We start from the raw sequence: 25,067 nt of genomic DNA, 5'->3' as shown, positions 1-25,067 counted from the left end.
CATTGTTTATCTAGCTCTGAATCCATGTTCCGCGTGCATCTTTTCCATTCTTGAAATGCATCCAAAAGCCATCTCTGTCATTCTAGGATGGACTTCAATGACATGGTGACAGTGGGGGCAGTGCACCATTTTAACAGAGATAACAAGGTGTAGAGCTGGATGAATGAATTTTCTGAAGAAGGGTCTAGGCCCAAATTACACCTTGTTATCTCAGATTCTCCAATATCTGCAGTTTCTACTATCTCTGAAACACCATTTTAACAGTTGATTACACCCTACAAAACTGTTTGTTGTTAAATGCTAGACTTCAACCTGACTTTGGAATCTGTGATCAAACACATGATTGTTGTCATCAACTAGGGTATCACAGCCATGGGCTGGGCAATGACATTGTCTGCCCCAAATATTCCTGTCCATGCCATCTTCTTAAGATTGCTGTCTATGAGAATCTGCTGTGGATAAATTGGTTGCTGTGTTTCGTGCTTTGCAACAGTGATTAGAGTCCAGTATGGCTTCTCTGGCTACAAAGTGCTTTGAGAAGACCTAAAGTTATGAAACATTATATGAATGTAAATTCTTCCATTGTAATACAATTCTTACGTGGTGCATGTATGGAATGAGTTGCCTGAAAAAGCGGTGGAGGCTGGTACAATTACACTATTTAAAAGACCTTTGGATGGGTATTTGGATAGGAAGGGTTTAAGAGGGATATGGGCCAAACGCTGGCAAATGGGACTAGATTAATGGTCCCTATCTGGTCGGCCTGGGCAAGTTGGACCAAAGGGTCTGTTTCTGTGCCATACATCTCCATGACTCCTTTGAATCCAACAACTAAATTCAAGGATACCACTCCAGTCCAGTACCAAGGGGTACTGTGCACTGTTAGAAGTGCTGCTTCTTAGATATCTTAAACGGCTGCTGTCGCACATCGATGATAAAGATTCTATGGTACTATTTTGAAGAACGGTAAGCAAGTTGTCGATGATATTTTGGCAAATTTTTAGCCGTCCGTCAACATGGACAAAGCTGTTTGGTCATTATCGCTTTGTTGTTTGTGTAAGGTTGAGTGTGATACTTGTTCCTAAGTTTTCCATTTTTTTTTGACCTGGTGGAATGACCACTACCTTTTCTGAAATTAAAACCAATACTTCGTACTCAGTTTGAATCAGGTGAAAATTGGAACAAGAGGGAGTGACAGAGATAAAGAGTACCGTACCGAGTCCGCCTGGTGAAGCCGTTAAACCACCCCTCGATTCGAATCTGCGGCAGTTAAACTGCCGCCCCATTTCCACACACTTGGCCCCGCCCTCACGGGGCGGAAGTGACGTCGATGGTCCTGTTCGGTTCCGTGTTTACATGCATTCAGCTCTCGGAAAAATATAAAAATAGAGATGTAGAAGACGGTGGAGACGGGGAAAAATTGAGGTTAGGGATGGGGAGTGTTAGAAAGGGTGGCGTACGGAATTGGTGCGATGTTGGACAGAGGGGTGGGGATGTGAGAGAATGGGTGTAGAGTGAGGATGTTTGGGGGAGGGCGAGAGAAGGGGTTGGGAAGGAGAGGGACAGGGACGGGAGGCAGGAGGTATTTTGAAGGAGAACAGTATGTAGGAGGGGTTTTTTGGGTAGGAAAGGGGTGTAGGTGGAGGATAAGTTGTGGAAGGGAGGGCGGTGCGGGCAGGTAGGAAGGTCTGGGAGCGATGAGGTGGGGAATGTAAGAAGGGAGAGTTACCGAGAGGGAGGAAAGGGTGAGAACAAGAAAGACGGATGGAGGTAGGAGGGAGAATGAGGACGGACGAGAGTTTGAGAAGTAGGTGGAGGAGGGATGCGAGAGCAAGAGAGAGGATGGATGGATGGCGTAAGTTAGACAGAGATGGGGAGGTTGTTGAGAGGGAAGAGAGCAGGAGGGAGGAGGTGAAATAGATTTAGAGGGGAAGGGGAGTAGGATGCGTTCAGGACAGTCAAACATGGAGAGGAAGTATTGGGATAGGCAGAGTGGAGTGGGTGCGGCAGCTGAGAGGTTGAAGGGCGAGCGAGATGTGAGGGGAAAGGAAATGGAGACAGAGGAGGGAGGTTTGATGGAAAAAGGTGGATTGTGAGAATAGTTGGAAGAGAATGTGAAGGAATGGAGAGGGAGGGAGGAAGAAAGACAAGGAGGGGCACGTGTGCCAAGGAGTGGGACAAAGAGAACAGGACAGACTGATAGAAGCTGAGGAGAAAATGAAAAGGGGAAAACTGGGGTGAAAGAGACAGATTAACAAGCAGACTTACAGAGTTGCTAGGAAAGGTTGAAGTGAGAGACGGTCTATATTGAGCAGGGTACAGATTGCAAATGTATCCAGTGAAATTCATTTTGTGCATTTTTCTCTTTACCAGGTACTGTTTTCAGTCTCTGACAGAAGTGTTTAAGTTGCAAATATGTCTTCTGCCTGTCCACCTCAGTCACCAGCTGTTGCAAAAACAGAGATTCCCTTGGACAGTGGGTCACCTTTGTTGGCTGCTACTTTTGCATACTGGGACAACATTCTTGGTCCGAGAGTGAGACATATCTGGGCTCCAAAAAGCGAACAGCTGCTGCTAAGTGATGGAGAAATAACATTTTTGGCAAACCACACCTTAAATGGCGAGATTCTTCGGAGTGCCAAAAGTGGAGCTATTGATGTCAAATTTTTTGTACTGTCAGAGAAAGGGGTAATCATCATCTCATTGATATTTGATGGCAATATGAATGGTGACCGTAGTACTTATGCTCTGTCAGTGATATTGCCACAAACTGAACTGAGTTTCTACCTACCTCTGCACAGATTGTGTGTGGACAGACTAACACACATTATTAGAAAAGGAAGAATATGGATGTATAAGGTGAGTCTTGAGTAAATAAATGCTTTGTGTTCCAATTTTCTTACTTTGGATCTGTAAACATTAGCTACTTTTCTTGATATGCAAGATGATTGAGAAATGTTAGTGAGTCTACACCTTGAAAATTATGGAGAAGGGGATGACATATCCTTCATTTAATTATTTATAAAATAAATTGCCAAAATGCTTGCGTGACATAGCCAGTTCTGGGCTCTGTGTCTATTTCTAGTATTTTTCTTGCAGAGTCAGAAGCAGCAGGGTAGTGATCTCTGATCACGTAGTCATCAGTATCTTCAGAGCAGTTCATCTTAAGAGGTGGACACTCTGCTTAAATCATCTAGTGTTGATGTGGCAATTGAATCATGCAGACCTGAAGATTCCAGGTTTGATTGTGGTCCAACCTGCTAATTCATACAATCTAGATGAGAATAAGGGATCTCTACTTAGTTTTTGAACTCAGAAAGCAATAAAAGGAAACATAAGCATCTGCTGCTTGAAAGCAGAAATTGACAATTTTAATCTTCTGCAACCATTGAAAAATTTACAACTGGGACAAAAGGAAGGGTCAACCTAATCTCAAAAAAACAAACACAAACTGGGGTACTTCAATGTTTTAGGCATTAATAATTGCTGTTGTGTGCTACGCAACTGAAAAGTTACGCGTTCAGTCACAGTCACCCTCAAGTGCACTGCAACTGAATATTGCGATAGAGTATCACTGAAACGGTCTTGTTGACCCAACACCCCAGCTGCCTGCTGTAAGACATCGCTCCCCATTCTTTGCGATGACTAGTTAGTCAAGATAAGTGACTATCTTTCCACGTATCTTTGACCATAACAATTTCACACAACGATGCAATCATTTTAGGACCACACCCTCAGCCTCTAACAGACTGAAATCAACAATGAAGCTTTTAAATCAAAAAACGTTTTTTGTGGAGAAAAAATGCAGAAGGTGAGCAAAGCTGATGGACAACTTGAAAGTGTATCAACACAAGGCATGGCTGTTGTGTATATTGATGCACAATTGGAAACTTAAATTTCATAGTTTCTAAAAAAACTTAAAAACAAACTGAAGATGAGGAATCAAAGCTGAAATCCTTTTGAAAGATATAAAAGGAATATATTAGTCAAAATGAACAGTTGCAGTTTTTGAGTCTGCTGCTATCTCCAATAACATAAGGAATTACGTAGGGATATTATGGTATTGAAAAATCCAACCGTTGCTTATTTCCACAAACTGTTATGCACAAACATCACATCCCACAGGCACATAGTGTTACGGTTAATATTAAGCCTTTAGTTTATTATAAAGGACCATGCCTTCAAATGATCAGAAGTAAGATGGAATATGAATCTTTATAACCTTTGCAAGTGCCATTTGATAGCACTATTGATAAGTCCTTGTATCATTTTACTGCAATCTTTATTGAACCAAGTTTGATCTGACTTCAGTGATAGAAATGCTAGAATGGCAGATATGCCAGGCCATGAGGCTGTAAATTATGTTGGGCTACAATTCGCCTGGTGCTAATGGCCGACAGCACCTTATGGATGCTCAGTCTAGATCTGCTATTTACTCAGTCTATTTGAAATCTATCCTATTTAGCGTGGTGGTAGTCCCATGCAACACAATGGAGTATAACCTCAATGTAAAATTTTCTCTACAAAGACTGTGCAGTGGTCACTCATACTGATATGTCCTGTACAGAATGTTGGGATCTGGGGTTTGGTAGTGGTGTGGTGTGGTCCATGCTAATCAGGAGATTTCCTTGTACACATTTGACCCAATGCCATTAGACTCCATTGGATCTGGAGTCAATGTTGAGGACTCTCAGTGCAGCTTCTTTCCAACTATATACTACTTTGCCACCATCTCTGCAAGGTCTATCCTGCTGGTGGGACAGAACACATCCAGTGGTAGTGATGTGTCTGGAACACAGTCATATTCGTAGGACCTTACAGTGCCAAGCTGTTGCTTGAATAGTACATGAAAGAGCTTTCCTAATTTTGGCACGAGCCCGCAGATGTTGAGGAGGACTTTGCAGAGTTGAGGGGATTGAATTTGCTATTGTCATTTTCGTTGCCAAGGTCAGTGCTGGGCGTTTCGTCTGGTTTAATTCTTTTGAGATTTTTGAGCACTTTTGTTCTGATCACTGAGGGCAGGTGAGACTGAGTGATGTGGAGGACAGTTGTGAACTACGATCCAGATGATGTAGAGTTCATTGGGTGGAAATAAAAAAGCAAGGGAGAGAAGACATTGATAGGAGTATCATACAAACTCTTAAATAATAGCCACTCTGCAGCAAAGAATATAAATCAACAAATAAAGGAACATGTAAAGAGAATGGAGCAATAATAATTATCTTCATGTTGATTGGGTTAATCAAATTAGAAAGGATAGGGTGCATTAGAGTTAGTCTCCTAGAGCAACATGTCATGGACCCAACCAGGGAGCATGCTATCTTGAATCTGGTAATGGTTAATGAGAAGGGAGTAAATGACTTCAGAGTAAAAGATCCCCTAGGAGGTAGTAGTTGTAACATGATTGAATTTAATATTCAGCTTAAGAGTGAGAAACTTGGGTCAGAAACAACTGTAACTTTTAAAAAAAGTGGAATTATAATGAAATGAGGATAGAGTTAGTTAAAATAAACTGGGTGGATAGTAGGAAAGACATTTAAGGAAGTAATGCATGACTGTCAGCAAAAATATACCCCAGTTAGTAGGAAAGATTCTAAGAGAGTTAAACCAACCATAGCTAACCAAGGAAGTTAAGGTGTTTATTAAACTGAAAGAAAATGCATATCAGGAGGCAAAAGTCAGTGATAGTCCTGGTGACGCAGATAAATTCCGAATCCAGCGAAGGAGAACTGCAAAGATAATAGAGAAAATAAACTGAGGGTAGACTGGTGAGGAATATAAAAACAGACAAAAACAGCTTCTTTACATAAAAAGGAAGAGTGAGGTCAGACTGAACATAGGCCTGTTTAGAAAATATATCTAGGGGTAGATGATTATAGGGAGCAAGAAAATGGCAGAGGAGGCATTGGTTTTTACGGTGGAAGATATCTCGAACAACCCTTTAATACTAAATAATATGGAGGTGGAATTAAGTACCACTACCCATCAATAGAAAAGTAATATTAGACAAACCAGTAGGGCTATAGGCAGATAAGTCCCCTGGCCCCGATGGCTTGCATCCTCGGATCCTAAAAGAGGTACCTGTAGAGATAGTGGATGCATTGGCTGTAATTGTTCAAAAAATAGCTGGATTCTGGTAAAATAAGCTGCCAATATTTGAGGCATAAAGCAGGTATCTGTAGTGCGATTAGCCTAGCATTTATTGTTGAAAAAGGATTGGAATCAATTATTAAGGAAGTAATAGCAGAACATTTAGAAAATCTAATCAAGCAAAGTCAGCATGGCTTCATAAAAGGGAAATGGTGTCTGACAAATTTATTAGAGTTTTTCAAGAAAGTCTCAACCAGAGTATTGCATTTGGACTTCCAAAAGATGTTTGACAAGGTACCCACAAAAGGTTGTCACAAAATAAGAGCACATAGTTTTGGAGGTGGTATATTGACATGAATAACGAGTTGGCTAATGGGCAGGAAACATTGAGTAGAAATACGGGGTTCTTTTGAGGCTGGCAGCCTGTAGTCACTGGGGTTCTACAGGCATCAGTATTGGCACCACAACTGTTTGCAGTTCATATTAATGACTTCTAGAAAGAAAGAGAATGCACTCTAGCCAAATTTGCAGGTAACCCAAAAAGGTTGAAAGGTAGGTTAAGAGAGGAATATAAACAGTTTAGAGAAAAATATTGATAGGTTAAGTAAATGGGCCAGAAGTTGGCAAATGGGATATAATGTGGGAAAATGTGAAGTTTGGAAGGGAGAACAAAGGGAGTATTAAATGAAGCAAAGTTGCAACACAAAGGGATGGGGGTGTGGGGGGTACTTGTGCACTACAGCAGGTAATCAAGAAGGCTAATGAAATGTTGCCCCTTATTTCAAGGGGGTTGAAGTATAAGAGTTGCAAGTCTTACTGCAAGGTGCTGGTGAGACCACATCTGCAGTACTGAGATCAATTTTGGTCCCCTTAATTAAGAACAGGTATTATTTCATTGGAAAAAGTTGAAAGAAGGTTCACCAGGATAATCCTTGGTATGGAGGGATTGTCTTAAGAGTAAAAATAAACTCTACTCATTCTAATTTAGAAGAATCAGATGTGATCTCATTGAAATATATAGGATTCTTAAGGGGCTTGACTGAGTAAATGCAGAGAAGGTCTAGGACCAGAGGGCGTGGTGTCAGAACAAAGGGGTGCTAATTTAAGAGATAGTAGGATGTGAGATAACAAGGTGTAGAGCTGGATGAACACAGCAGGCCAAGCACCATCAGAGGAGCAGGAAAGCTGACGTTTCGGGCCTAGACCCTTCTTAAGAAACGCTAATTTAAGACTGAGTTGAGGAGGATTGACAGTCTTTGGAATCCATTGCCACAGAGAGCTGTGGCTACAGAATCCCTTTGTATGTTTAAGAGTAAGATAGATGCTTGATCAGTAGGGGAATCAAGGATAGTGGGGAAAGGCAAGAAAGTGGGATATGAGGAGTGTTGATTCTATTGAATGGCAGAACAGGATCAAGAGACCTACTCTTCTGTTGGTGTTAAATGTGTGCCAAATTAGATAAGGATGGCAGATTTCCTTCCCAAAAGAACATTACAGGATAAGCAACTGGGCAAGAACATAGCAAATTCAATATAGTGAAATGTAAGGCAGGAAAACTAAAAAATTTAATGTTTTTAAATGGTAAGGGACTAAGGAATGCTGGGGTTCAGAAGCATCTGAGTGTCATTGTGCGTTGAGCAGAGGGTTCCTTGGGGTTTATGTGCATGATTCTCTGAAGGTGGCCTGGAAAGTAGTTACAGTTGTTAAGAAGGCTTATAGCATGCTTTGGTTTATAAATAGAGGCATAGAATATATATGCAAGGAAGTGAGGCTATTCTTCTACAAATCATTGGTCAGACCATATCGGGAGTATTATGTTCAGTTTTTGACACCTTATTTAAAGAAGGATGTTAATCCCTGGAGAGAGTTCAAAGGAGACTTGCTAGACTGATACCAGGAATGAGAGACTTCAGATATAAAGAAAAATTAGAGAACTTAGGCTTATTTTCCTTTGGAACAGAGAAGGTTAAGAAGTGACCTTATTGAGGTGTTCAAAATTATTAACAATTTTGATAGGGTAAAGATTCTGTTTCCATTAGTTGTTATGTCAATAACTAGACATCATAATTTCAAGATTGTGTCAGCGAGAGAGCTAGGAGTGAGATGAGGAGAAACTTGTTTACATAGTTGTTAGGATTTGAAATGTGCTGCCTGGGAGAGTGGTGGAGATGGATTCCATAGGAGGCTTAAAGTGAGCTGGATATGTATTTGAAAGTGATGAACGTAGAGGACAATGGAGATAGGACTGGAGAATGGGACTAGCTGGATACCTCTTTCCAGAGCCAGTACAGACGAGATGGGTCAAATGACCTCCTTATGTACTGTAAAGTTCAATTATTCTTTGTCCTGCAAGGAACGATTGAGCAGTTGGTTTGGAAAAATGTTAGGTGATTTCTCTGAAATGTATTGGATTTTTACAGGCCTGACAACTAGATGTTTGGGTAGGTGATTTCCTCAACTGGGAGTCTGGAATGTAGAATCAAAGTTTGGATTAATGGGTTGATGGTTTTAAAAACTAAAATGAAGAAAAATTTCTTCTGTCAAAGGATTGAAACAGAGAGCTGCGGATACTCAGCGCTGATACTTTCAAGACGGATCTATTGCTTATAAGATATTAAGGGAGTCAAAGTTTTATAGGAATGTTGTGGGAGAGTGTGCGTTTGGCAGATCAGCCATGTTTGCTTTGATTCACAGCACCTACAGATTCCAGTTTTGAGTTGCTGGATCTGTTCATAGTTTTATTAATTGTAGGTGTTAGATATTAGGATAGATTTTTTTTTTGTTTTTTGCAAAGTAAATATTCTTCTGTTTTAAATTTTGAAATCTTGTGGCTTCATTCCCTTATGTAGTAACTTGAATTTTCATTTTTGTCTTTTTTTTTAAAAAAAACGTGCTGTTCTTGTAATAGTACCAAATTCATGACACTTGGATATTTCTCATGCATTCAGGCAGTTGAGCAAGATAATTGTAATATATTGGTTATTTCTTCAAATTGTGAGAAAGAAAGGAGGAAGATAACAGATCAGACTTCGACTGCAAACTCCCCCATATAGGACAGCATGCTATGTTCTTTAGGCTCCTGTGTGAATAGTCACATGAAAAATGCTCAGTGTTCATGAAATCAAATCCTAATGGTGGCTAATTCCACTAGGAGAGGAAAGGGGGAAAAATAGGTGGTATTTTGAGCCAAACAGTATCTCGTATAATAATATAAATGGCTGGTGCTGGTTGGATTGACTGATTTTCCTTTAGCATGTATTTGCTCAGTGCACTCGTATGAGATTTATGCTTGCGGTTCTGTTTGGACCAAATTAACAAGTCATAGGGATTCTGAATGCTTCCCATCTTGGCTGCTATTCACATGTTTCTCTGTGGGCATTTGTTTTGTCTGCTCCCTGATGCTCTGGAAATTCCCTGTAAAGTGGCTGAGGAACTGCACTATACTATGTTATGGAACCCCATTACCATGAAATATTTCCTTTTAGGCAGGAAGTCATAAAGTGTTTTCAATCAAGAGTAGGCCATTTGGTCCTTGGAGCCTGTTCTGCCATTTGGAATGATCATTGGCTGATCATCCAACTCAGTATCCTGATCCCACTTTCTCCCCTCACAGATCAATTTTAGTCCTAAGAACTATATCTAACTTCTTGAAAATATTCATTGTTTTGGCCTCAACTGCTTTCCGTGACACAGAATTCCACAGGCTCATTACTGTCTGGATGAAGAAATTTCTCCTCATTTCAGTCCTAAATGGCCTACCATAAGTATCACTGCTATGGTTTTACTGCACTGGTTGGATGGGGAAAATCACTAACTATTTGATAAATTTATTATTGAAGTAAGCCTGCATCTAACAATTAATGTTACTCCTCCAATGAATTCACTTGAACCATTGGGATGAGCCAAAATTAAAACTGGCAATTCTATACAAGCGGGGAGGAAATGACAAGGAGAGACACTCGAAGTACTCCCACTACTTAAATAATTTCCGAATCGTTTTAAGAGATGCTTTCCTCTTATTGTGCATTTCTAGTTAATTCAATCTCTTGGGAAACCTAGAAATTAAATAAAACCAACAATGTAAAATAACCTTCAAAAATTGGAGAATCTCCTCCCCTTAGAGGAAGAATGATACTGGCATCACATTCAAACTAGATCTAAACACCCATGTGTATACGATGTTTCATATTTCCCCCTTTTGTAACCTGACGCTAGTTGTAGCATTCTACTGCTATAATGGCTGATAAAAACTAATTCAGCATTGACCAATAATTTATTCTGGCTCTGTCCTAGTCTCTGCTACTTAGGTATTCTTAGTGCAATTAACTTATCCAATCAGGAGAGCTCTTTCAATTTTGTGATTTGCAACTTGCTATCATTACAGTTAGCAATCGCTCTCAAATAAGCGTACCTCGTCATTACCTTATTTTCTATTCTCCATGTCCTCTATAATGGACCTAGAAGTGGATCTTGGAGCATCATGTTTTTACAAGCTATATTCAAGCATGTAAATCACTGTTGTTATACTTAATATACTTATGTACTGTTTCCTCTTAGGGACAGAGCATTATATCTTTCCTAACAACAGAGATCACACCTGTCATGGAATTATTTTCATCCATGAAAACACATGGCGTTCTTGAAGAAGTTCAAGTAAGTTTGTGCTTGAAACTCACGAGGAGAATGGAATGTAGTTTGTGTTGAAACATGTCGTTTGTTAAAATGTTTTCACATTTCAGAATCTTAAGTCACATGTCAGATGCAATGAAAAATAAGATGCCCATATCTTGGCTTTTCAGTTACTTCATTTCATGTATTAGTATGCACTGTTCACTCACTGTTGAATCAAACCTCTCTCTTATTTATTTAGAATTTTTTGAAATAGGTCTATCTAGGAAATATTGCAACCTTATAGGTGAATCAAAGGATGAAGGACAGGGTGAAAGTTATGTAGTAGTTGGTCCTGAACTAGTAATCCAGAGGTCTGGAACACAGTTTTGGGTCGTGAATATGAATCCCACAATGGCCTATGCAGAGTTTAAATGTAATTAAACTTGAATAAAAACCCTAGTATCAGTACTTTTCCCCATTAAACAGCTGGATTGTTGTAAAATACCATCTTGTTTGATCCTTCAAGGGAAGACGTTTGCTGCCCTTGTGTGGTCTGGGCTGCATGTGACTCTAGACGTACTGTAATGTGGTTAATTGCTATCTGTCCTCTGAAATGGTTTAGCAAGCCAGTCAGTTACATTCAAAATGATTCATCACTTCCTTCCCAAGAACAGTTAAGGATTGGCAATAAAGACTGGGCTTTGCCAGTAATCCCCTATGAATGATTTAAAAGAATAAAGAGGAAGTGATGACTTTTCTGACATAAGACTAGTAGGAGTTGTAAAATATAGATAAATGGAATTTTTCGACATATAGTGATCAGTGTGATTGGAACTGGTCATTTAAATGTTCTAACTGTCTAATAGCATTTAATGACAATGCTTGGTGAAATTTTGAGTTTGCATTATTTAAAAAATCTGCCTCTAGGAGAAATTAAAAGATGAAAAATTAATTGAGTTACCTACTGGTTTTAGGAATCTCAACTTTTCACCTACAAATGTTTAACTGAGATTGATGCATCCCTTTTGGTTATTCTTTGTCTGCAGTACTGATGGCATCAATTAAGTTTACATAATTATAATGATGCATTGTCTTGCTTGGTTATTGCATTATACAAGGTAGAAATAACTTGTCACTGCAACTGAAGCAATTATGTATAAATGAATGCTTACAGGCTTCTTTGAGGAGTCCAAATGTTTTCCTTCATGATGTACACATATAATTGTGATCTGTATAACTAGATGTCCATTTCAGGTGCTGGGGCTTCTGACTTCTTACGTTGAGGCAGATAGTCCTTTTTTGTTCAACTTCATCCACCAGAGAAATTGGAGGAATGAATGCAAATTAAGGTGAACATTTAAATCATTGAGAATAGGGATTCATTTGAGCCAAAACACATATAAACCCAGCAATAGTTGAAGGATGAAAATGGTAAGATGTTTGAATGAGGAGTAGGTAACAGAGAAACAGGTTTAGAAGTTTTTAACAATATACTAGTACTCCAGAAGTTTCCAGTAAGGAAACAATATTTCAGGCAGCAAGAGATTCTAACCTGTCCTTGGAAGTGATTCTGGTAGTATTCTCTGATGTGCTTTTACATAGTCCTTTTCACAATTTCAGAACATCCTATGGACTTCACAACCAAGGAACCACTTTTAGGGTGTGATTGTTATAATGATGGTAACTGGGACAACTCATCTCTGCACAGCAATGTTGCAATGGTAAAAACCAAAAGAACTGCGGATGCTGTAAATCAGGAACAAAAACAAAGTTGCTGGAAAAGCTCAGCAGGTCTGGCAGCATCTGTGAAGGAGAAAACAGAGTTAACGTTTTGGGTCCGGTGACCCTTCCTCAGAACTGAAGGTGGCTAGGAAAACGTCAGTTTATATGCAGAAAATAGGGAGGTGGGTGGGGTAGGGAGTAAACGATAGGATAGAGCCCGAAGAGAGAGAGAGAGACAGTTGGACGTTCGTTAGCAACTCCCTTGTCTGTCCAACTGTCTTTCTCTCTCTTTGGGCTCTATCCTATCGTTTACTCCCTACGCCACCCACCTCCCTACTCTCTGCATATAAACTGACGTTTTCCCAGCCACCATCAATGTTGTAATGGTGTCAGGCAATTAATTTTACTGATATTGGTTGAAGGTTAAACCGATTCTTGGTTTGACTTCACGTGTGAAAGATGCATTTGCTACCATACAACCCAAACAAAATGCTCAAGTGTCTGGAGTAGGCATTGAAGCCAAAAACTTCATGACTCATGTAAAATGCTATCACTCGAGGCAGATGTTACAGTGCAATGTACAATTTTCAAAGCAACAGTTAGGGATCACTGAAGAGTCTGGAGAAAGAAACAAAATTGAGATTATTTTTGGAGTTGGAGATTAGGTGGGAAAAAATGAGGGCAAGAAGTTTTATAAATTCTTAGTCTGTCTTGAAACTTGTGAACAGGTACAAAGCTTTTCTGGTGCTTTGAGAGAGGTCTCACAGCACCTTACTTTAATCTTGCTGCTGTGGGTAAGTGTGAAATCTGTGGCTTGTCTTGCCATTCTGTGGCATTGCATGTTGATGTTCCCATATGTGTTGACAGAATCATCCAGGACAAATATCAATTTTCTCTCATTAATAGATTTCATGAAATCAAATGCCTTTTGTATCACCTAGTTATGTATATTACAACATTTGAACACAAGGCATATATACTTTTCCTTCACCATCCTTCAGAGGTGTTACCTATATGAATTTGGCTACAGTACATTTGCTGTTTTAGAGTGGTGGATGAGTAATTGCATTTTGGTTGCAAGATAACTGATAAGCATAAAATACATATTGTAGATAACCCCCAAACTACTTTATTTCATTATTTTGTATTTATTTCATATTATATTGATTATTTGGATGTAGTATTTTCTACAAGCATTTTGTTACTAACCACTATTTTCTTTCATGTAAGCTCTGATGAATATCCCACCACTCCATATAATGGTAAGAAAATATCCTAAAGCATTTTGCAGTGCAAATAGCTTACAATTTCCATTCCAAATTTTCAAAGATTCCATCTTTAAGACTCCTTACATGCCCAACGATGAGAGCATAATTTAATTTTATTATGCCTACCCAAAAGCATTTTGTCGTTTGCTTCCAGTTTCTTGTTTTCATTCAACTTTTCTAGCAACTATTAGTTTATGTATATTTTCAAAATTAAAAGCTATTTTTCTCTTAGCTATTTAACTTCTCTAATTAATTGCTTAGATTTAAGATTAACAGTTTGTTTCTATTTGATCTGCATTTTATTTGAAATCTACTTGATTAATTCTAAACAGCAAACTATCTTTGTTTTTCCTTTACTGTGTTTCATATTTTCACTAATCTTATTTCACATTCATAATCAAGAATTCAAACCTCCTGGTAAGTGGCAGGTATTTGTTACCTTTGCCCGTATTAAAACATAAAATTAATTGACTTGGGATTAGTAGGGCTCAATACTTTTAGCGTTCAAATTTCCCCTCAATTAGATCTACATCTTTTGTCTCCTATTTGTTTCCCTTTCAATTTCTGTAAGAAGGCAATAAGTTTGTTTTTTTAATGATCCCCACATGCATTTTCACTTTAAAGTACATAAAAATTAACAATAAATAATAACAATAATAGTAAATTCGAAATATTTCTCAATTTCCATTTTGTAATTCTCAATTAATGGAAGAGCACTTAATGTCATGATATTCAAGGTTATGGGCCAACCGCTGGAAAGTGGGATTAGTGTAGATTGGTTGCGCTGCTATATGACTAATAACCACCTGAGTTAATAATGATTTATTTTTATAATTGGAATTCTCTGTTATCTCTTCCTGTTTGCCCCTCACTTGATTTTTTTATATTTAGATGTTTGGAATGGTGGTCATACTACTGCTATGTGGTTTAGAATATGTGGGTATATTATTAAATTAAATTTTAATTTGATTCAGATTAAGGATACCCTTTTGAATGATGATGATATTGGTGACAGCTGCCGCGAAGATTTTCTGCACAAGTGAGTGTTCATTTTGAATGATGGAAGTTGCATGTAGTATGAGAGCTCAGTTTTAGTTGCAGACAGTGATCTGTATCTCGATCCATTTGTCCTTTAGCATTGCAGTACACCTGTACTTATTTGTTAAAGAACTCTGACCCAGATTTCATATCTACAGTGTAGATGGGAGTTACGCATGTGGGACCCTCAGGAATCCTTGACGTTGCAGAATCTGAGTGAATTGCCCAGGAAATTGAAGCCCCCTATGGTTGGAACCCTCTGAAAATATCCATTTAAAGCTAAGTTTGGAGTGTTCCACTGCAGTGAAGTACATAGTTAGTCAGGAAAAGTTAGGCAATTAAATATGAAGTAACTATTAAACTGACCCCAACTCCCACACTTAGAAGTACACCGGCTCCATTTCTCGTAAGACACACCCCAGACTCTGATCTAAAAAAAACCTCACTGCAGACCTGACACTCCACCCCACACCTGGAGACCAAGAAACAAAGAAAATATGAGCAAGAGTTAGTCATTCAACCCTTTGAGCTTGTGCTACCATTTGATATAGTCGTGGCTGACCATCCAACTCAGTACTCTGTTACCATTTTCTCCCCATACCTATAAGATCATAAGACATAGGAGCAGAATTAGATCATTTAACCCATTGAGTCAGCTCTGCTGTTTGATCATGGCTGATATGTTTCTCAACCCCATTCTCCTGCCTTCTCCCGTTACCCTTGATCCCCTTACTAATCAAGAAACTACCTATCTCTGTCTTAAAGGCACTCAATAACTTAGCCCCCACAGCCTTCTGCAGCAATAAGTTCTACACATTCACCACCCTTTGGCTGAAGAAATTTCTCTTCATCTCCGACCTAAAGCCTTTGATCTCTTTAACATTAAGAACCATATCTAACTCTTTTTTTTTTTCTTGAAAACATTCAATGTTTTGGCCTCGACCACTTTCTGGAGCAGATAATTCCACAAGGCTCACCACTTTGTAGGTGAAGTAATTTCTCATCATATCAGTCATAAATGATAAATTCTTAAACTGTGATCCCTGGTTCTGAACTCTCTGGCCATTGGGAGCATCCTTCCTACATTTACCCAGTCTAGTCCTATTAGAATTTTGAAGGTTTCCCTTCATTCTTCTAAACTCCAGGGCATTTAATCAAACAAATTTCTCTTCAAAAGTCAATCCTGTCATCACAGGAATCTGTCTTGTAAACCTTTGTTGCACTTCTCCATACAGCCAGAACATCTGCTCTCGGATAGGGAGACCCAACTCCACAAAGAATCCCAGATGTGATCTCACCAGATTCTGTACAATTACAGTTAGACATACCTGCTCGTGTATTCGAATCTTCTTGCTGTCAAGACCAACATACCATTTGCTTTCTTCTCTATGTGTTGCACCTGCATGCTTGCTTTCAGCAACTGGTATACAAGAACACACAGCTCTTGTTGCACCTCCTCCTTTACCAATCTATCGCTATTCAGATAATATGCATGCCTGTTTTTGCCATCAAAGTGAGTAACCTCAATTTATCCACATTGTATACTTCATCTGCCATGCATTTATTCATTCACTCAACTTGTCCAAATCAGACTGAAGCATCTCTGCATCTTTCTCACAATTCACCCTCCCACCCAGCTTTGTCATCCGCCAGTTTGGCGATATCACATTTTGTTCCCTTATCTAAATCATTACTATATATTGTGAATAGTTGTGGTGCAAGCAGTGATCACTGCGATGCTCCACTGGTGACTGCTCGCCACTCAAAAAAGCCAAATTATCCCTACTCTTTTTTGTTTTTGTTTCTTGTCTGCCAACCAGTTCTCTATCCAAAACAAAAGCAGAAAATGCTAGAAAACCTCAGCAGGTCTGGCAGCATCTGTGAAGAGAAATGAGTTAACATTTCCAGTCCAGTGACCCATCTTCGGTTCTCTATCCATGTCAGTACATTACCCCCATTCTAATAAATTTTAATTTTACACTCTAATCTCTTATGTTGGATCTTGTTGAAAGCCTTCTGAAAGTCCAAGTAAACCAATATCCTCTGGATGCCCTTATCAACCTGATTAATTATTTCATTGGAAAAATCCCAGTAGATTTTGTCAAGCAGATTTTCCTTTCATAAATCCATGCTGACTGACCTATCCTGTTGCTGGTTTCCAAGTGCTGTGCTATTAGATCTTTTATGATGTACTCCAGCATTTTTCCCCACTACCTATGCTAACCAATCTACAATTCCTTGTTTTCTTTCTTTTCTCCTTTTATCAATGTTGCAGTTACACTAGCTATCCCCCAATCTGTAAGAACTGTCTGCAGTCTTTATAATCTTGAAAGATGATCACCAATGCATCCATTATTTCAAGCCCACTTTCTTAAGTACTCTGGAATGTAGATTATTGGACCCTGGGGATTTATTGTTTTTTGATCTCATCAATTTCACCAGCACTATTTCCCTGTTAATACTGATTTTCTTCAGATCATCCTTTTCACTGAACCTTGTGTTCTTCAATGTTTTTGGAATGTTATTTGTGTCCTTTTTTTTACAAAGACAGAACCAAAATCTGTATTTAATTGGTCTACCATCTGTTTGCTCCCCATTATAGCCTTCCCTGTTTCTGACTGTGAAGAACCAACATTTGTGTTAACTAATCCTTTTCTGAGACACAATCCCCTGCCCCCACCCCACCCCCTTCCCCACCAACTGACCAAAATGCAGGTGACCTTGTACGCCACCTTGGGACATCCAATGCCACTAATCCCAGGATACTGAACACAAGCCCCCCCCCTCCCCTGCCAAAATATCCCATGACGGCCCAAATTCACCTGACACCTCCACTGCTGGTCTTGACAGTCCCTCCCTTTGCTCCCTTGGACCTCCTGGCAGGGCCATCTTGGAGATTTCTGAGGGGCTTGGGAGCTTTGGGTTTTCACAACACCACTAAAAAGGTATTTCCGTTATACATTCAGTGCACAGTCAGCCAGAACAGCATCCATTCTCCAATTCTCCATTTTGCTGGAGAATTTTCAGGAGGGAAAGATGACCAGAAGATGAAAAACAAAAGTAATCTCCTGGTTCCTGTAGGTGCAGCTTGGTCTTGTGGAAGAGGCAGAAGGCCATACAGCAAACAGGGCACAAGACCTGAGAGGGAAAGGGGCAACATTTCTGGAAGGGTGTACTAGTAGCCGGCAACCTTCCTGCAGGTGCTAGCATTTCTGACTACTTCATCTGTCCTCGGAAAATGTGACAATTCTGTGTGTCCTCGAGTGGGTGAGCCAACCAAAGTTAGTAGCTCTCAAGATCATAATTGTTCTGAATTTCTACACTTCGGGTTCACTCCAGAATACATGTACCACCTCACAATCAAAGGCTTAGCACTGCAGTCGTATAAGAACTGATGCCCTCTTCAGGAGTGACAACCAGTGAAGTTTATAAACCAGCATGGCTAGTCATTCTGAGAGAGCGACAGGCATCAGCACCATAACTGAGTTCCATTGTGCCCAAGGAATTATTGCATATGTGGTCCCTGGGTGGTCTGTCACTACTGGCTGCAAATCCTGCAGGTGTGTGCTTGTTACTATGGGGGTAGTTAAACTGTGTATATTTTCGGCCAATGCCAGATGTTACTGTTTTCTGCTACTTCCTTCAGACCTACAAGGATGAATGATGTTGATTGGCTTCCTGCTGAAGAAATGGCTGATTACACAAAGGAGGAAGCCACACTGAGGCAGGGGAAAGCAACGATGCTAGTCATGCAACAACCAGAATGTTGGTCTGCTCAAGATGAAATTTAGGTGCCTGAATTGCTTTTAGTATATACCAGCAAAGGTCTGTTGGATTGCACTTGTCTGTGCCTTACAGAACCTGACTTATGAGAGAAATTCTGAATCATATCAGCTACTTTAGATATCAAGCTAAGTATTAAATCCTGTACATATTGGAGATGTGTTCTCTTCTAATGATGGGAACATTTGTTTGTTTTGCAGGGCCATTAGCTCTCACTTGCAGACATGTGGGTGTTCTGTTGTCATAGGAAGCAATCCAGAAAAAGTGAACAAGGTATTTCTTTCCATTCAAACCAGAACCTGTTTTTAACAACGTTCTCTTGAGGTGATGACGTTTTTGTTCTTTTGTTCCAAATTGACTTTTGTAAGTAAGTGTTGTTATTCAAAAAGAATAGTATACTTCTGTTTTGAAGGTCCACAGTTTCAGCTGAGAAATAAATTACTACAGTAGATCCTCAACATCTTAAGGATATACCTGATATTTTCTTAGTGCCAATCTTCCACTGCTTAAGGGTCTGCAGGGAGATTCTTTTCTCTGCCAATGGGAGGAAGGACATGTTGCAAAGATTGAGATGTTACTGGAGATTGCAGAGATTAACTACAGGTGTGTGGTCCCTCTCCTGCTTAGTGCTGTGATTTTAGTGACCTGATCAAGTCAGGAAACGTGAGTTGCACAACACATTCAAGTACATCCTGATGTGTGTCTAACTCGAATTCATGTCGCAGTGCCTTCCCAAATCTTCCCATGTCAATCTGACACCAACTTGGCTTGCAGGTGCACCCATTACTCTCTGTCTAGGCATTTCCACTTCTGATCTGCAATCTAACACACATCCTTATTCTAATATGATGACATGCTAAGCTTTTCCCTTACAGTCTATTTTCTCACAATCTTCCCGTGCATCCACTCAATAAATGCCATTATTCTCACTGATGGGTCTTTTCTCTTCCTCCTTGCAGAATAGAGTTCAGAACACCAGGGAGAGGCAGAGAAATAGAAGGTATAAGATAACCAAGAGATTGTGATCAACGGGCTGAGGAGTGGCAGATGGAGTTTAATTTGAATAAGGGTAAAATAAATACGGGCAGGACTTCTATAGTTAATGGTAGGGTCCAGAGTAGTTTTGTCGAAGAGAGACCTAGGGGTTCAGGTACATTATTCTTTTAAAGTTGTGTCATTTGTAGACAGGGTGGTTAAGAAGGCATTTAGCACACCTGCCTTCATTGCACAGGCCATTGTGTATAGGAGTTGGGAAGTTGTGTTGAGGTTGTACAGGATGTTGGTGAGGCCACTTCTGGAGTACAGTGTAGAGTTATGGTCTGCTTCTTTTAACTTGAAGGTTCAGAAAAGATTTACTATGATATTGCCAGGACTTAACGGTTTGAGTTATAAAAGTAGGATGGGACTTTTTTCATTGGAGCATAGAAGGTTGAGGGGTGACCTTTATAGAGGTTTGTAATATCATGAGGGCCACAGATAAGGTGAAAAGCAAAGATCTTTTCTCTAGGGTAGAGGAGTTCAAAACTAGGGGGTATATTTCTAAGGTGAGAGGAGAAAGATTTAAAATGGACCTGAGGGGCAACTTTTTCACAGAGTGGTTTGTACGTGGAATGAATTGCCAGAGGAAGTTTAGATGCAGGTACAGTTTTGTATAGGTACATCAATTGGAAAGGTTTACAGAGATATGGGCCAAATGCAAGTAAATGGGACTAGTTTACTGTGGGAAACTTCATCGGCATGGGTGAGTTGGACTGAAGGATCTGTTTCTGTGCTGTATGTCTCTGACTGTGTAAATGGGAGTGGCCCTCCAGCGATCTCTCTGTTGTCAGCTGCAGAGAAGAGGGTGACTCTGGAGAGGAAGCCAAGTCTCAGAATGCTTGATCATCATAGAAGAGTATCTCCCAGATGCCTGGTGTTAAATTTAAATATCTCCGTCACACAGTAGAAAATCGTCACTTGTGTTGGTTTGATGTCAGCATCCAATGAAATTTGATCAATGATGGGTTAACTTCATATTATCTTGACAATTCTATATCATGTCTTTCCTCTTCCATGGGCCAATCAAATACCCCACAGAAAATGGCACAGAAAGAGGGCAAAGACTGCTTAGGAGACGTCTTTCACTCTAAGGGTGCTCTATCACAGAATGCATGCAAACTGTCTACAAACTCGAAGGAGCAGTCGGGATATTGGGTTGGCCTATTGAGCCTATTCCACCATTAAACAAGATTATGGCTGTCCTCCATAACCCTTAACTCATTTGTCAAAGAAAAATCTGCCTAATACAGTTAGTGACCCAGCTCCTACTGCTCGTTGAGCAGAAGAATTCCAAAGAGTAATAGCTTCCTGAGAAAATATATTCCTCCTCTCCATCTTATATGGGAGACTCCTTATTTTTAAAGTGTCACTTAGTTTGAGATTCCCTCCGTCCTGCCAGTTTTAGCTTGTCGTGTTTGAACCAAATCTTTTATATTTCAGTAAGATCACCTGTCATGCTTCTAAACTCTAATGGATACAAGCTCAAACTGCTCACACTTCCCTTGTTTTTATGAAGCAGCTTGGTGAAGCATTTCTGTTTCCAACGTAAGTTTATAAAAACTTAAGTAAGGAGAAGAAACCTCTACACAATATGCTAGGTGCAATCTCACAAATACTTTGTATGGCTGTAACAAGACTTCCTCATAAACCATTGCCTTCCTAATTACTTGCTGTGCTGGAATGTTAACCTTTTGTGATTCTTGTACAAGCTTAGACAGATTCCTTTGTACTGAAGTATTTTGCCATCTCTTTTCATTTAATTGATATCCTGCTTTTCTATTATTCCTGCCAAAGTGGACAATTTGACATTTTCGCATCTTGCACTCCATTGCCCTTTTGTTTGCCCAATTGCTTAACCTGCCTACGTCCTTTTGCAGACTTCTTACAGCCTCTTTATAATTTTCTTTCCTACTTGCCTTTCTTTAATCGGAAAATTTAGCTCCAATATGTTCAGTCCGCTCATCCGAATCATTTGTAAATAGTTGAAGCCCAGCACTGATTCCAGCATTACTCTGCTACTGTTTGCCCACCTGAAAATCACTCATTTATCCCAACTCTGTTCCCTGTAGGTTAGGCAGTCTTTTATCCACGCTTGTATATTACACTCCATTGGTGTTTCTGGCTAGGGATTGATATCACTGGGCATCAAAATAAAGTTTCAGACACAAATGCGCACACAAGGGTTATAACGTGGTTTGTAGGATGAAATAAATATTTGAAGCTTTATACTAACTGTTGTTCTAGAGAGCATTTAAATACTCAATCCTATTATTTAGTCCAAGTTTTTTTTTTGATGAACAATACTAAAGTATCTAGTATATCAAATAATTTGTTTTAACCATGGAAGTGTTTTTGCATTATTTCACTTTTCCTTCAGTCATTCTGATTATTAACTTTTAAGGGAATAAAAAAGAAAAGTTGACTGATTTTTGGCTTAACTTGCTCTTTGATGCTTTTATTATTTAAAACATGTAGTAATCTTGCTCTTTGTGCGATAGATCACACTATTAATATCAGTAACCCTATGAATAATAATTCATTCCAGTCAATGTGTGTACATATTATATAAAATATTACTTTTATCTATCATCTAATAAATATTTAATTTCACCTCAATGCCATCTTTTATTTTGTTGGCCAGAGTTTGACACTATAGAAGTAGAAATTTTACAGCACAAGAGAAAAATAACAAATTTTGGCATAGAGATAAGAGTGCAAAATAGTATATCCAATTACATAGAAACAAAGAGAAAAGGAGAAGTAGGCCATTGGAGCCTGCTCCACCATTCGCTATGATAGTGGCTGATCATCCAACTCAATCAATCGTTCAGCTTTTCCCCCACGTCCTGCGATCCTTTCACCCAAAATGCTCTCTCCAACTCCTTTTAGAAATCAAATAACAAATTATTATTACTATTATTTCAGAATATAGTAATTGTTGTACAACATGTCCTGGATTTAACTTTTTCAGCATTTCATGACCGGTGTTAGTTATTCATTACTATTTACACTTAGCCACAAACTAACTGTAAGGTTTTTTTTTTGAAAACTACAGATTGTGTTTGAAAGGTCATTTTGATGCAGTGGCCTGGGACCTTTGTGTGAACAGGGCAAACAACTGTATCACCATTTAGCTGTTTGACTGGTTATAACTGATGTATGATCTGTTAACTATTTCTGTGTATTCACAGATGGTTCGAACATTGTGCCTTTTCTTGCCTCCAACTGAACGAAAATGCTCACGACTTGCTAATGCTGGTGGTTCTTTCAAATATGATTCGGGTCTCTTTATTCAGGGCCTTTTAAAGGTAAGATTATGTTCGTAGTGATAATCAAATTTTTTTCTTCACACCTGCAATGTTTAGTTTCTTTTTTCTCCATTACATTCTTTAATCTCCTTCCTCTGGCCAGTAGGATGTTTAATGTGTTGTGTTGATTTGTGCTCAATTTTTTTTTCCTTTAATGTCACCTGAGATTACTGAGATAACATGTGCTCTGCTACTTTTCTTCCTGCATGAACAAATGACTTCTGAATATTTTGGCAGAGTTCTGATCAGTAGTCATTGCCCTACTGCCTAGAAATTGATGGACTTTACTTCAAGAGGCTGTTGGCTCACTCAGCATTTTCTTACTCTGATCATGATTGTAACTATTAAGAGCTAACAGCTTGGCTTAAATGACAGGGTCCATTACAGTGATAAGATAAGAAATAGGAGCAGGGGTAGACCATCTGGCCTGTGGAGCTTGCTCTGCCATTCAGTAAAATCATGGCTGATCTTTTCATGGACTCAGCTCCACTTATCCACCTGCTGACCATACCCTTAATTCAAACGCTTAATACCCTTAGTTCAAAAATCTATCTATTTTTGTCTTAAAAACATTCAGCAAGGTAGCCTTTGGACAGCAGCATGCTGCAATTTTTCACCATTAAATAATAGTCCATTTTACTGATATTCCTACCAAAATGGATGACCTCACACTTACCAACATTGTATTCCATCTGCCAGACCCTTGCCCACTCCGTTAACCTATCTACATCCCTCCACAGACTTTGTGTCCTCTGCACACTTTGCTCTACCACTCATTTTAGTGTCATCTGTGAACTCTGACACACTGCTCTTGGCCCCTAACTCAAAATCATCTATGTAAATTGTAAACAATTGCAGTTTGAACACTGAGACGCATCACTAGTCACTAATCGCCAACTGGAAAAACACCCATTTATCCCCACTGTTTGCTTCCTGTTAGTTAACTAATCCTCAATCCATGCCAATTATTGCCTGTAATGCCGTGCACTTTTTATCTTGTGCAGCGGCCTTTTGTGCAGCACGTTGTCGAATGCGTTCTGGAAATTGAGATACACCACATCCTCTGGTTCCCCGTTAACTACCATGCTCGTAATGTCCTCAAAGCATTTCAGTAATTCAGTAAACATGACCTGCCTTTCATGAATCGTTCTGCATCTGCCCGATGGGACAATTTCTATCAGTGTTTTGCTATTTATTCCTTGATTATTGATTCAAGCATTTTCCTCACTACATAAGTTAAGCTAGTGGGCCTATAGTTACCTGTCTTTTGTCTCCTTTTTTAAAGACTGACATCACACTTGCTGTTTTTCAATCTGGAGAACCAACCCAGAGTCCAGCAAATTTTGGTAAATTACCTTGAGTGCGTTTGCTATACCCCCCGCCATCTCTTTTAGTACACTGGGATGCATTCCATCAGGGCCAGGAGACCTGTCTACCTTTAGCTCCATTAGCTTGCCCAACATTACCTCTTTGGTGATAATGATCGTTTCCAGGACATCACCTACCATAACTTCCTTGTCATTACTTTTTGGCATGTTATTTGTGTCTTCCATTGTGAAGACTGACAACACAATATCTGTTCAACGCCTTGGCCGTCTCCTCATTTCCCAATATTAAATCCCCCTTCTCATCCTTTAAAGGACCAATGTTTACCTTAGCCACACGTTCTCATTTTATACGTTGGTAGAAACCTTTGTTACCTGTTTTTATACTCTGAGCTAGTTTACTCTCCTAATCCATCTTACTTTTCTTTATAGCTTTTTTTCACAGCTTTCTGTTGACCTTTAAAGATTTTCCAATCCCCTAGTTTCTGACTAATCTTTGCCACTTTGTATGCATTTGCTTTCAATTTGATACCCTCCTTTATTTATTTAGTTATCCATGGCTGATTATCCCTTTTTCTACAGTCCTTCCTTTTCACTGTTAAATACTTTTGCTGAGCACTGTGAAAAATCACTTTGAAAGTTCTCCACTGTTCCTCAATTGTCCTACCGTATAGTCTTTGCCTTCAATCATTACTAAAAGCAAGTACTTAGAATTGATGGTTCTGATAATAACAAATGTGAACTTTAATGTTCTCAGGATGCTACTGGTAGCTTTGTGCTGCCTTTCCGTCAAATTATGTATGCTCCATACCCAACCACGCACATTGATGTTGATGTGAATACAGTGAAGCAGATGGCCCCATGCCATGAACACATTTATAACC

The 25,067-nt window shown here is 39.3% G+C and overlaps 2 protein-coding genes across 3 annotated transcripts in view; one reads left to right on the top strand and one right to left on the bottom strand.

Annotated features, from left to right (window-relative positions):
* Positions 1 to 1,311: 1,311 nt before the first annotated feature.
* LOC109928094 (guanine nucleotide exchange factor C9orf72-like) lies at positions 1,312 to 22,786 on the top strand. 2 transcript variants are annotated; one of them, XM_048594929.1, is made up of 7 exons: positions 1,312 to 1,425; positions 2,374 to 2,859; positions 10,648 to 10,743; positions 14,666 to 14,730; positions 18,376 to 18,520; positions 18,713 to 18,785; positions 22,742 to 22,786. In XM_048594929.1, exons 2-5 carry the CDS (start codon positions 2,416 to 2,418, stop codon positions 18,518 to 18,520), a joined length of 750 nt encoding a protein of 249 aa, XP_048450886.1. In that variant the 5' UTR covers positions 1,312 to 1,425; positions 2,374 to 2,415; the 3' UTR covers positions 18,713 to 18,785; positions 22,742 to 22,786. The 2 variants fall into 2 exon arrangements, with proteins under 2 accessions (XP_048450886.1, XP_048450887.1); XM_048594930.1 differs by lacking the exons at positions 18,376 to 18,520; positions 18,713 to 18,785; positions 22,742 to 22,786 and having other exon boundaries at positions 14,666 to 14,734.
* The window catches only part of LOC125487765 (coiled-coil domain-containing protein 171-like), a 54,473-nt gene continuing 51,775 nt past the window's right edge, over positions 22,370 to 25,067 (bottom strand). The window contains exon 11 of the mRNA XM_048620024.1: positions 22,370 to 22,432. Within this exon, the coding sequence (XP_048475981.1) occupies positions 22,370 to 22,432 (63 nt within the window). The remainder of the gene's footprint in view (positions 22,433 to 25,067) is intronic.

Source organism: Rhincodon typus, chromosome 3, assembly GCF_021869965.1.
Source record: "Rhincodon typus isolate 14 chromosome 3, sRhiTyp1.1, whole genome shotgun sequence".
Lineage (NCBI taxonomy): Eukaryota > Metazoa > Chordata > Chondrichthyes > Orectolobiformes > Rhincodontidae > Rhincodon > Rhincodon typus.
The sequence above is the reverse complement of the archived record's forward strand: the minus strand, read 5'-3'. Positions and strand labels throughout refer to the sequence as shown.

Excerpts from the sequence above, each read along its gene's own strand:
- LOC109928094 (XM_048594929.1), top strand. The coding sequence starts at position 2,416 with ATGTCTTCTGCCTGTCCACCTCAGTCACCAGCTGTTGCAAAAACAGAG. Across the intron at positions 10,744-14,665 it reads GCGTTCTTGAAGAAGTTCAA|ATTAAGGATACCCTTTTGAA; the intron begins GTAAGTTTGTGC and ends AATTTGATTCAG. Across the intron at positions 14,731-18,375 it reads CGCGAAGATTTTCTGCACAA|ACCTACAAGGATGAATGATG; the intron begins GTGAGTGTTCAT and ends TACTTCCTTCAG.